This window comes from Kalmanozyma brasiliensis (assembly GCF_000497045.1).
Source record: "Kalmanozyma brasiliensis GHG001 unplaced genomic scaffold PSEUBRA_SCAF6, whole genome shotgun sequence".
Lineage (NCBI taxonomy): Eukaryota > Fungi > Basidiomycota > Ustilaginomycetes > Ustilaginales > Kalmanozyma > Kalmanozyma brasiliensis.
In genome coordinates this window covers 542823-555027 of record NW_015961989.1, presented here as the reverse complement: position 1 = coordinate 555027, position 12205 = coordinate 542823, and the positions used below count along the sequence as shown (strand labels likewise).

The following is a 12205-nucleotide window of genomic DNA, read 5'->3' as shown; positions in this document are numbered from 1 at the left end:
ACGCCGCTGAGCTGACTCTGCTTAAGCGCTCGGACCCTGGGATTGACTCAAGAGGAGGTTCGGCACGTCAACGAGCAGCAAACTGCAAACGACTATAGCTGCTCTGGCGGTTGCGCTTCCCGACTTCGGAAGGTGTCATCCGGTGCGCTGCCGTATTAAGGTGCCAAGGAACCGGTTTCGTCACGGCGTCATCAAGCAGTTTTGGGCCTGGACCCTGAAGCTCCGGTAAAACAAGGGGTCAACTACGAAGCTCAGCTGGTCCATCTTTCTGTCCCGAAGATCGTTGCCCTTTACACTTGTTACACCATCGCCATCTGCTATGTATGCACGTGTCTGGTATGCTATCGGTATCGACAACATGAGCAGCACCGAGTCGAGGGTGAGCATGCTCTGTTGCGAGCCGCGCGGCTGCCGAAGGTGGAGCGTAGTGATGTCATGCAGCGCCGCATTGTTCTTGACAGCTCGGGCCCAAAATTTACATCCGACATCCGAACCCTCGTTGCTTCTCCACCACCAGCGCACACTTCCTCCTGCACATTGTCCACCGCAGCATGTCGCATCCTCACTCGCACAGCGGTCCCTGTGGGCACTCGCATCACGATGACGACTCGCACGTCGCACCTGATGCTGGGGATCAGGATCTGCTCTTTACCTCGATCGATCGGGATCGTGTTCTCACCCTCAACGAGTCGACGCCCGGTTCTGGGGCGGCCATCATCAAGACGTGGGATCGACGTCTTGACGCTGAGCCATCCTGCATCTCGGACGCCGACGACCAGTTGATCCTTCACATCCCTTTCACTTCCTCGGTCAAGCTCACCACCCTGTTGTTCAGACCATCGAGCGAGGCCGATCTCACCCCGTCCTGCATCAAGCTCTACAAGAACCTCCCGGAATCCGCACTCAACTTTGACGACATCTCCTCCTTACCCCCCGCCAAGGTCACGACAACGCTGGAGAGCATTCCGACGATAACCGATACAAAGGACGTGATATCCTTCCCACTCCAACCCGTCAAATGGGCCAACACGGACAGCATCACGTTGTTCATCGAGTCGAGCATCGGTCGCGACCAAACCGGCCTCGCATTCCTCGGCTTCAAAGGCAAATCGTCCGGCTACACCCGCGGTGCACCCCAAAACATCGTCTACGAAAGCGCCCCCCAGCTCAAGGACCATTCCAAAGTCGGGACGGACAGCCTCGCTTCCACGCACGGTTTCGGTCACTAACGGCAAAAGAATAAGCATGTATGACTGTTACAAAAGTGTGTGTGCGCAGAGCATCCGTTCCTGGTGTCTAAGAGGTTCTATGTGAGTCGACCGGTGCTGTCCGAGGCGGGGATGGAGAGGTTGGTCATCGACATGGTGCGCGTGCCGGTGGGCGAGCCGCGCGTCGACGGCTGCACGGATGGCGCGACGAGCGGTGTCATGGATGCGGCAAAGTGCTTGGGCGTCTCCGGGCGGGGCAAGGGGGTCATGGTGCCTGGTGTGGAAGGCACGGATCGATTGTGCTTCATGTGCGCCTGGATCAAGTGTCCTGCACACAGCGCGCCCATAAGCGAAAGCTCACCCGCCATGACTGATGCCGCAATGATGCGCGCCAGCCGTTGCGCATTGGCTCCTGGTGTCGTCTGGTGGGCTCCTGCAATGCCCATCATCTCGAGCATCGATCGCTGCGGTGGCAAGATCGTTCCGCCACCCACAGTGCCCACCTCGATACTCGGCATCGACACCGTCACCAGAAGGTCTTGGTCGTCATTGACGGCCTCCATCAGCGTGATGCAGTTGGACGACTCGACGTTCTGCGCTGGATCTTGTCCCGTTGCCAAGTAGATGGCGGTGAGAATGTTGGCAGCGTGCGCGTTGAAGCCACCGATCGAGCCGGCCATAGCCGAGCCGATGAGGTTCTTCTTGTTGTTGAGGTTGACCAAATCGCGCACATTGCACTTGAGCACCGACTTGACCACGCTGCCTGGCACGACGGCTTCGGCGACGACACTCTTGCCTCGGCCCTCAATCCAGTTGATCGCCGCTGGCTTCTTGTCTGTGCAGTAGTTGCCCGAGAGCGAGAGCACCTTCATGTCCGGGAAGTGCGTGTCCATCATCAATCCGAGCGCCTTTTCGACACCCTTCGAGATCATGTTCATGCCCATAGCGTCGCCGGTGGAGGTGGCAAAGCGGACGTAGAGCGTACGCCCGGCCAGCACACAGCGCAGCGAGGAGAGACGGGCGAATCGCGAAGTCGAGTCGAACGCTGCTTTGATGGTGGAAGCACCCTCTTGCGAGTCGATCCAGCGCTTGGCCTTGGCGGCCTGCACGACACTGGGAAATTCGAGCGCAGGGCCACGAGTCATCGCATCCTGGGTCAAGACGGTCGTCACTCCGCCACCGGCGTTGAGAGCCTTGCAACCTCGAGATGTCGATGCGACCAGGGTGCCCTCGGTGGTAGCCATGGGGATGGGCATGATCTGTCCGTCAATGTTGAGCGGGCCCGCGATACCGACGGGGAGAGGCATAAAGCCAACCACGTTCTCGCAGCAAGCACCCATCACCTTGGCGTAGTCGTAGTCGCGGTGGGGCAGCAGCGAGCTCTCGAGCGTCTTGGTCGAAGAAGCACGCGAGACGAGCGCACGTCGAACACGCACGGCCCGCTCGTTGTCCTGCAGCACCTTTTCCAATGCATACGCAGCGATCTTTCCGTTCTGGCTGAGGGCAATGACCTCCTCGTCGCTGAGGAAGAAGACACCAGCACCGCCGGCGTAAATCTCAATCAGCTCTTCCAGAGGGCGGACGACCTCCTTGCCGTCAGGCCCAACAAAAGTAGCCTCCTGCAGACGAACATTCTGACCGCGCTGGTTGGGAGTGGTGGCGGCGCCGTCACCGTCCGAGCTGGGCGCCACATCCGGCTTCTTGATGGCCTCCAGAGCGTCGGGCTGGATAGCGTCAGCAGGAACGGCGTTGACCCCAGCGTCCTTGGCCGGAGCATCCTTAGACGCGACCTTGTCGGATTCGTTCGCCAGCTTGGACAGAGGTGCGGCGGCCTTGGCGGCCGACATCTGAGCGAGGCGATTGTGGTACTCCGAGATGCCATCTGCGCTCTTACCGCGAACGGGAGCTTGAACATTGGGCTTGCCATTCTCCCCGCGCACGCTCCATCTCCTGCGCTTGCGTTCGCCGTGTTCCTCGATGGCTCTGGCTTCGCTGTCGAGGTGAGCGCCGATGAATCGAGCGGCAGCATAGGCGGCGGCGCCTGCTGCGTTGCCTTCCGACAGTGCTGCGTTGCCGGTAGCAATGCCCTTGAGCAGGTAGGCGTTGAGGAAGATGCTGATGCCGAGCGCCAGCGACATCCACTTGCTGATGACCGGGTCGCCGACGATGACGGTCCATCCGCTCATGAGGCTGTCGAGCACGGCAAGCGACGAGCTGCCACGGCCGACAGGCACAGGACGCACACCCGAAGACGTGATCTGGGCGTAGACACCGGAAGCGTTGAGAGCGGCATTGGCGAGGGTGCTGCGAGTCGAAGAGACGGCCTCGTTGGTCTCGAGCAGAACGAGGATGACAGGCTCAGAGATGCGGGCCACAAGGTCGACGTCGGCAGGCAGCGTTCGCTGAAGCTGGGCCAGGAGGGGAGCAACGACCTTGGAAGGAGTGAAGATGGGTGACTGCTCGGCGACGATCTGGTAGGGCGATGGCTCGTACGTGGCGTGGTGACGCGTGATGGCGGACTGTCGGGTGAGCGTCGAGATCAGGTTGAAAGAGTGCAGGACGAGGAACGAGGTGATCAGAAGCAACTTGAGGCGGCCGAGAGGACTTTCGGATTTGCGACGCTTCTCAAAGGGAGCCGAGCCAACGACAGCTTGAAGCACTTTCTTCCAGAGAGGTCGGCTGGCGGGTGTCGGGCTGCCATCCCGCGAGCTCGAGCTGTCCGAGACGGGGCTGGCGGGGGCCGAGTCGGAGTCCAGGTTGAGTTCTGCGCTGACCTTGGGTTTGCGAACGCCACGTTTGACCTTGATGCGGTGGACCTCGACCATGACGGTGAGGATCGAGACGTAGAACGCAAACAGGAAGATGCAGTCGAAGAGCAGAATGAGAGCGGCCAGCTGGCAGAACTCGCGAAGGCCGCTGACACCGCTGGTGGCTCCGACGGCCATGACGGCGATCTCGATAAAGTAGTCACGAATGATGGGGACACCAACGCGGTTGACGGCAGAGACAACAATCTCGTGAGCAGGCATCGGTGTAGGCTCTGCCCAGTGCAGGCTGTCCTCGTTCTTGAGTCGCTCGGTGAGAGCACGAACAAAGGACTCCTCGCGCGACATGGCCGCCGTGGTACCGTTGGCGGCACCAGGAGGCGTCTTGCCGAGCTGACCGATTTCGGGCTTGGCGGCTTGGTCGAGGTTGCTGAGAATGAGCTCGGAGCGCTCCCTGTTGGTGAGCGAGTTGGCGGACGAGATGATCTCGGGGTGCGTGAAGATGGCGCGGGTGAGCAGGTACGGCTTCTCGAATCCGACCAAGATGACCAAGAAGGGCAGCGCTTCGGACAGACAGATGGGGTCGACAGTGACGCCAAGCAACGAGGCAAAGGTGATGGCCAGAAGGAAGGCAAAGACGGACGACATCAAGACCGAAGCGCCGAGCCAGAAGTTGCTGCCAAACTTGCGCATCGAGAGGAAGAGGTTGACAAAGGTGCCGTGCATGAGGATGTAGGCCGAGAGCATGACAAAGATGTCCGCCGAGTCGGCCTTCTTGAGCAGAGCCCAGAAGCGAATGACGAGCGCCTTGACAGCATAGGCCATCCATCGAATGCGTTGGATTTCTTCATTGTTGTTGAGAGCGCCGCGCTTGCCCTTGAGGTTGTTGGGCGCGTACGGGTTGAACTCGCTGTCCGGGACCAGAGGCACGATCTGAAGGCCGTCGTAGAGCTGTTCAAGCTCGGCAGCCGGCGCTTTGGCGACAGAGGCAGGTCGTGAGACGGAGCGAATGGCCTGGGAGAGCGATCTGGAGAGGAAGTTGGAGTCGACGACTTTGCTGAGGAAGGTGTTGCGAGGATCGGCGTCGGTCGCAACAGCGGTACGGTCAGCAGTGTCGGCGAAAGCCTTGCCAAAGACGTAGGCCGAGTGCTTGGACTCTGGGTCCTCGACCAATACCGCACGGGCGTCGGAGCTGACGAGGCTGCCGGCCAGATTGCTGGAAAGCGAGGGGAGCAGCGAGTCCTGGATCTGCGAGGTCATGTACGACTCTCGTGCGCCTGTGAGGAGGACAGGCTCGACAAAGAAGGTCTGCGCCGACGAGTCGAGGAGCGCGGCAGCATCCTCTACGCCGTTCTTGCCGAGGAGCTGGCTGAGTGGCTGCCAGTTGGTGCCCTTGCCAGCTTTGCGGATGTACACGGTGTCGGCATCGGAGCTGAGCGACGAGGTGATGGGTGCTGATGGAGTGACGGACGCTTTCTTGCTGCCAGCGCCGGCCCACCTGAAGAGGCCAGAAGAGGATGAGCTGGAGGCGAGGCTGGTGGCTTCGATCGAGATGGGCTCGAAGAAGTTGGAGTGTGTCACGGCATGCAGAAGCTGGAAGTAGGCGAGCGTGACGATGATGAAGATGGTGACGATGACCTCGATGGGGTTCTGCGATGCCGCCCTGGCCAGACGTCGGAGCATGACCTTGGGCAAGGACAGAGGCTGTGCCGAGATGCCCATGGACGAAGTGCCGCTGCTATACGAGGAGGTAGAGGAGGTCGACATGGTGGCGCCTTGCTTGCTAGCAATGAAGATGCAATGCGGCGATAGTGATCAGTCAAGACGCAGGAGTGCGGCGACGTGCCGTGGTGGTCGATCGAGTGCCAAAGATTTACAAGAGAGAGCCGATTGAAGAGTCCGTTCGGGTGCTAAGAACTTTGTCGATGAAGACCGTCCCGTCGATGATGCTCCGATAGCCGTGATGCGGCTAGAAGTCGAGAAAACGTGCGCCAAAGGGGATGCGATGAATGATTCAAGCCAAGTTGAGAAGGCGGTGAAGGAAGCAGAGCCAGCAAACGAATGCGGCTGCACGAAGAAGAAGAAGGACGGAGTTGAGCCGGTCCTATCTTGAAAATGAACGGTGCTTGGGCGAAGAAGACGAAAGGAGGGCAAGATCAGGCAGGCAGGCCTTGGATGATCCACACGGATGTGGCGAAGGACGACGAAAGATGTTTGCCTGCTTGACAGAGGGTTGACGGTGACGAGGGGAGAGATCAAAGGGAACACGGCCAAGTGGTGTCAAGTGCAGGTCATCAAATCACAGAGTGGGCGTGACGAATTTGACAGGGCATAAGAGACACACACACGCTCTCTCTCTTCCCAAGCCAGAAGGAGAAGGAGCCAAGACCACACGCACACGCTCAGACTCAAGAACAAGGGCCCAAAAAGAGGATCGTCGACTGGCAGCGGTCTTTCTTACTGCTGCTGCTGCTCTTGTCGAGGCGGCGTACTGCACTCACGTCCAATCAATTCACCATGGCCTGACGAGCAAAACTCTCGAGGCAGCAGCCAAGCACAAAATGGAAAAAGAAGATTTCAGAATAGATTTTTTTTTACTGGCCCTACTGTAGACTGGTCACCGGCTGCGCTGCTGCACACACATCTAATTGATAATCGGCTGACGTTGTTCCTTCCAGAGACGGGGGACAATTGGACCGACGCGCTCTGACCAGAAAATCCCCCAAAAAACGACGGTACTGCGGTGTGCTGTGGAAGATTTCTTTGGCTCGCTTTGCGTTACGTGTCGAAGCAACGAGGCGCGTTCGCGTGGCAGATGAGCGAGCTGAAGTGGGGCCATTTTCGACTGTGCGGTTGGATAGCCTGATCCTCAGTTGACAAGCAGAGACTGAGCATGGCTTGCTTGTTCGTTCCTGTTCCAGACACAGCCGCAACCAAATCTATTTCCAGCGTCAAATCGTTCGCCCCGAAAGTGCGCTTGCACAGCACAGCACAGCACACAGCAGTCGGGTTGCAACCGTCTCTTGTTGCTGCAGGATCGGTTATCGGTCTCTGTCAGCATGGCAGGGAGGTCAAAGCCAATTTCCTCGATGTCTTGTCTCACATGGCCGGTGATGCCGCTCTGAACAGGATCGTGAGCTCACCACCGGCACATCTATCGACCTTCGAGGCTAGCCCCGCTAGGTACGCTGGTCGGTCCAAGCTCAAGCAGGCCCCTGCTCTAGTCGCATGACCGGGTATCCAAGAAGCCGAGCGATTGTGGCGTGTTTGCTCTGTCCAGAACCGCACGTCACGCTGAGTGTCAAGCTTGGGCCGCAGCCTCGATAGAGCTTGTCAGGCCACACTAATCCCGCATGTCGCTACACCGCACTCTACCATCCTTCCGCACTCTAGCGTCTTTGCTGGCTCTTGTGTCAACGCGTCATGCTTTCTGCTTTCTATCCCTCAGTCGGGCACACATCGACTTGTTTGGACACACAAGCGTGAGTGTAAGAATGAAGCGGTGGTGCAATTGCTTTTGAATGAGGTCCATCTTGGAACAAGAAGGTTTTGTGTGTATGAAGATATGCTTGGTTTTGTAACGGACTTCGACTACTTCCGACCCTTGCCCTTGCTCTTGTTCTTGCCGGTAGGGGTGCCGTTCGCACCGCCCTGGATGAACTTGACAATCTCGTCAAGCGACTTGTTCTGGTTCGCCCCTGCAGCAGCCGTTGGTGCAGCACCGGCAATGGCTCCAGGTGCAGCCGTAGCACCGTTGACCCGACGACCATTGGCGAGACCTGTGCCGCCCAGTCGAGCTTGACGAGCGCTCGCCTCCTTCTCCAACTTGGCCACCCGCACCGCGCTCGCAGCCAGGCTCGAACAGAACGCCTCGCTCTCCTTGGTCTGCGCATCCTCCTTGCCCAGTCGCGCCTCAAACACGCGCCACGCCTCCTTCTCCACCGCCAGCGCCGTCTTGAGGTCGCCGGCGAGCGTGTACGCCTGACTCAACTCGTGCGCCAGGTTGGCAGTGTGGATGCTGTCGGCGCCAAACAGCCTCAGCGCCAACTCGTGCGCCGAGCGGTAGACCCGCAGACTCGGCTCGAAAAGGCGCGAGTTCTGCAGCGTCAGCGCAATGTTGGACAGCGCATTGATGCAGTCCGGGTGCTCCTCGCCATACAGCAGGCTATGCAGCTCGAGCACACGGCGCTGGCAGAGAAGCGACTCGCGCAGGTTGCCCGCAGACCGCTCGAGCACGGCCAGGTTCATGTACTGGCTCAGTGTCTCCGGGTGGTCGATGCCCAGCGTGCGCTCCGACACCGTCACCGCCTGTCGCTGGTAGCGCACCGCGTTGGCCATGGTCAGGTGCTCGTTAGCGACGGGCAGGTCGGCCTCGGTGATCTCCTTGTTCTCCGACTTGGCCTGGTTGATCAACTCGGCGCGCTCCATGGCGACGACACCGGCGAGATGGTGCACGATGGTACCAAACAGCGCATAGCATCGCGCGAGTTCGGGGTGAACCAGACCGTACACCTGCTCGTGGAAGTTGACACCTTCCAGCAGCAGCTCCAGACCAAGATCGCGGTCGCCACGGCTGATTGAGATCCTGCCGGCCTCGAAGGCCTCTTCGGCGAGGCTGCTCTTGGGTGTCGAGTCCTTGACTATGGGCACCAGGTTGAGGACGTCCTCGGGCTCAAAGCTGGTAGTGCGAGCCTGCTTGGACACCTTCTTGTCGGCTGCAACGGCGGCGACACCGTTCGTCTTCTTGGCACCGTTTTGCTGCTCGTTGCCGCCCTTCTTTTTGTTCTTGTTCTTCTTTCCGGCCGATTGACCGTTGGGCTGCGCCTCGCTGTGCGAGTCATCCGAGACTGTGCTGTCAACCTCGGCGAGCTTGCCTTCCAGCACATAGTCCTGCAGCTTGAGCTGGATACCAGTGCGCAAAGCCACCTCTCGAAGAAGTTGGGCGCGTCGCAGCTCCTGGTCAAAGAAGGAGCCAGGCAGCTCGAAGCGGAAGCGCTTGCGGATCTCACCTGTGATCTGCTCCCTGAGCTTCTCAGGCGTGAGCTTGGTCCATTCAGCCTCGGCGTTGTCCGAAAGCGGCGAAGGAGTCAGGCGAGCTTCTGGACTGGCGTTGATTTTGTTACCGACGAGGCAGTTGAGGAAGTGCGAGACGCAGGCAGCGACGTCGACCTGCTCGACATCGCGAATGAGGCTGCGAAGGATGCGCTTGCTTGCTCGCAGCACCATCTCCTGCAGCACGGTGAGACGGAACACGTTGAGGAAGCCCTCGTGACCTGGACCCGCCTTCTTGAGGAGGTCCTGGTCCAGCTCCTGCTTGGCTTCCGCGGTGCAGAGACGGGCGACGTAGCCGAGGTAGCGAATGTTGATACCACGAGAGTGCATCTGCCGACTCAGAGCACCACCGTCGGTAGCAGTGAAGAGACCAGCGGCGACGTCGGTGACGAAGCGGGGAATGGCAACCTTGCGCAAGAAGTCCGACACCTGTCGCACAGCTGCAATGCTGGCATCCGACTCGTCCGTGATGGGGCTGATGACCTTGGAGCCGTCCTCGGCGGATGCATCGGCTACCTTGAACTCGACAAAGGCGTCGGGGTTGAAGGTCAACTTGAATTCGGATGTGTCGAGGCGTTCAGGCTCTTCTTCGGTTTCGGCGGCTTCTTCCTTGTCACCGTCCTCCTTGGCCGCAGTTTCCTTGGCTTCGGCATCCTTGACGGCCTTGGCCTCCTGACGAGCGGCGAGCTTGGCACGGGCCCATGTGCGGAACTCGCTGTCCCAGTAGATCTCGAGCAGCTCAGGGCGGAGCAAGGTCATGCGGTGAGGGTAGCTTGCTTGTTCGCTCGAAGCCTCTTGGCCGCCGAGAGTAGCTCCAGTGATATCGTTTTCGAGCCAGTTGATGTCGACAGGGTTGAGTCGGGCCAGATCGAGCACATATCTGCGGCCGTCAGCGCCTCTAAGACCCTTCGAGTCGACGCTGAGCCAAAGCGAGTGCTTCTTGCCGTTAGCATCTTCGACGTCGTGTTCGTTGAGATGAAGCGTTTGAGCCACTTGGTTGAAGAGCTTGTGGAAGGCGGCGTTGTCGCGGATGACTTCGGGGCCTTCGACACCGCCGTAGACGACCTGCGTGTCGTCATTCAGGTCGCTCTTGACGGGCTTGCCGTCCTTGGACTCTGCCGTCTTCTTGTCGGCATCGGCCTCGGGGGCCTTCTCTGCATCCTGTGCTTGCGACTCGCCGGCCTCGAGCTGCTCGTCAGCGTCCTCTCGCCTGCGGAAGAGACCGGGCACGACGCTTTGTGCGACCCATCGCTCGCCCTTCCAGTCGACAACGATGGTGCCGAGGAGACAGAGTCCGTTGATGTCGAGGCTGTTGAGCGTCTTGACTCCCTGAATGTCCTTGCCGACAGCTACGTGGGCCGCCTCGTCACCGCCCATATGCGGATAAAGGTCGACACCGTCCGCGCCCTTGGAGATGAAGAGGTTGTTGACGATGAACATCTGTGCGTCGCGCTTGTCCATGGGGTTCATGGCCTGCACCTCGCCAGCAGCGACCCTGGGGATGGCGCGAGCCGCCGCCAAGGTGAACTCCGAGTGGATACGGTTGAGCACGCGATCGCGCACGAGTCGCTCAGGAAGCGTGGTGCGGGGCAGCTCTCGAGCCGACTGCAGCTCATCGTTCCAGTCCCTGGTGCCTTCGAGAGTGTCGGCAGAGGTGGCGCCGGTCAAGAGGAAAGCGGACTGCGAGCGAAGCGGATCGGCGCTGTGATTGTGGTTACGCACGAGCCAGGGGAAGGCAGGCAGGGCGTTGGTGAGCGGGACCGCGGAGAAGTAGTCGCGGGAGGAGAGCGGGTCGTTGAAAAGCTTCGCGAAGGTGGAAAGGAAGAGCGGAGAGAAGCCGCAGAGCAGGTCGAAGAGGGAGCAAGAGGCAAAGTCCTGGCCAGCTGGGCGGGGCGAGGGATCAAACCGAGCGCCAGAAGAACGGTTGACGTAGAAGCCGTGGGTGGAAGCGGTGACAAAGATGACTTCGCCCTCGAGGGTGCCCACCTGAAGATAAAGCAGATGACCGTTGAGCTTGAGGTGCTGCGGCGGAGGGTTCCAGGATGCGAGCGACAGCTGACGAAGGCAGATGGGGAGCTGGCGAGGTCGTCGGGCGACTTCGGGAATGAGGTCAACCGATGTTACGGCAGGCCAGCCAGCCCAATCGACCAGAGGGAGCTCTGACGCTTGCGACTGCTCGGCGGCATCGTTGGCACCCTTCTTGGCAGCGGGACGACCATTTGCGTTCTGGCGAGCCGCATCCTGTTGCCATTCTTGCGGGTTTCTGACGGCGTCCTGTACGCTGAGAGCAGCGTCGATGCCAATGGCGCAGGGATCAGCAGCACCACCGTTGAGGAGATCGCGGAGACGCTGGACATGTGCACGGGCATCAGCCTCGTTGAAGGCGACGTGGGTGACGTGGAGCTCGCGCTTGTCCTTGGGAACGCCTTCGAAGATCTCGCGAAGCTCGGTCCATTCCGGTACACGCTCGCCCAGCTGCACCTTGGATCCCTTGGCAGCCGGTTTGGCTCCAGCCAGGGGCTTGCGGAAGCAGTACGCGCCTAGCCAGTATCCCTCTGGGCTATCCGTGATGGTGATGCGGAGGTCGTTGAGCGTCTCTTGCGGAGTGACGGCGACCTTGAGCGGCGATGGTGTTTCGGGAAGACCATGTGCGGAAGCAGCGGCCGAAGGGATGAGAGGACGCCTGGGGAGGTAGAGGTTGATCTCGAAAGGCTGTAGCGACTCGTCGATCTCTGCTGCCTCGGCGCCATCAAGCGCGGGCGCCTGGGTGACTGCCTCGGGTTGCTGCTCCTGAGCCATGTCGTAGGAGAAGGCGGTCTATGGCGTGACCAGGTGGAGGAAACGTCCAAGCTGGAAAAGACTCCTGCCGATCCACCAAGCTCTTTGTATGCTTGCTGTTCGTCGGGTGCGGGGTTCCAGGTTTGGGTGTCGACGAAGGGATGGAAGTCGTTCCGAGAAGAGAGCTGGGACAACTGAGGTGGGATGGAGTTGAAAGCAAAAGACGGAGCTGCGGAAGATGCGGACCAAGTATGAACCAAGGTCGAAATGAGTGGGAGCTCTGACCGCCAAAAGAAGGTCGAGTGCGGATTGGTCAGACGAGAGCTTCAAAGCTTGCTGAGCGGTGAGCAGCGGGCCGGTGAAAAGATCGGCGCCAGAGACTCACTCGAGCGTTTCTTCTCG

At 59.9% G+C, this 12205-nt stretch overlaps 3 protein-coding genes across 3 annotated transcripts; 1 reads left to right on the top strand and 2 right to left on the bottom strand.

The window, feature by feature from the left end:
* Positions 1 to 551: 551 nt before the first annotated feature.
* Positions 552 to 1229, top strand: PSEUBRA_005571 (PITH domain protein; the record flags this gene model as incomplete). The annotated part of the gene is made up of 1 exon (XM_016438996.1): positions 552 to 1229. The coding sequence occupies one exon, from the start codon at positions 552 to 554 to the stop codon at positions 1227 to 1229; it is 678 nt and encodes a 225-aa protein (XP_016290290.1).
* A 77-nt stretch (positions 1230 to 1306) lies between these two features.
* Positions 1307 to 5740, bottom strand: PSEUBRA_005570 (Hydroxymethylglutaryl-CoA reductase, class I/II; the record flags this gene model as incomplete). The annotated part of the gene is made up of 1 exon (XM_016438970.1): positions 1307 to 5740. The coding sequence occupies one exon, from the start codon at positions 5738 to 5740 to the stop codon at positions 1307 to 1309; it is 4434 nt and encodes a 1477-aa protein (XP_016290289.1).
* A 1824-nt stretch (positions 5741 to 7564) lies between these two features.
* On the bottom strand, positions 7565 to 11824 carry PSEUBRA_005569 (CLU domain protein; the record flags this gene model as incomplete). The annotated part of the gene is made up of 1 exon (XM_016438969.1): positions 7565 to 11824. One exon carries the CDS (start codon positions 11822 to 11824, stop codon positions 7565 to 7567), a length of 4260 nt encoding a protein of 1419 aa, XP_016290288.1.
* Between the last annotated feature and the right edge of the window lie 381 nt (positions 11825 to 12205).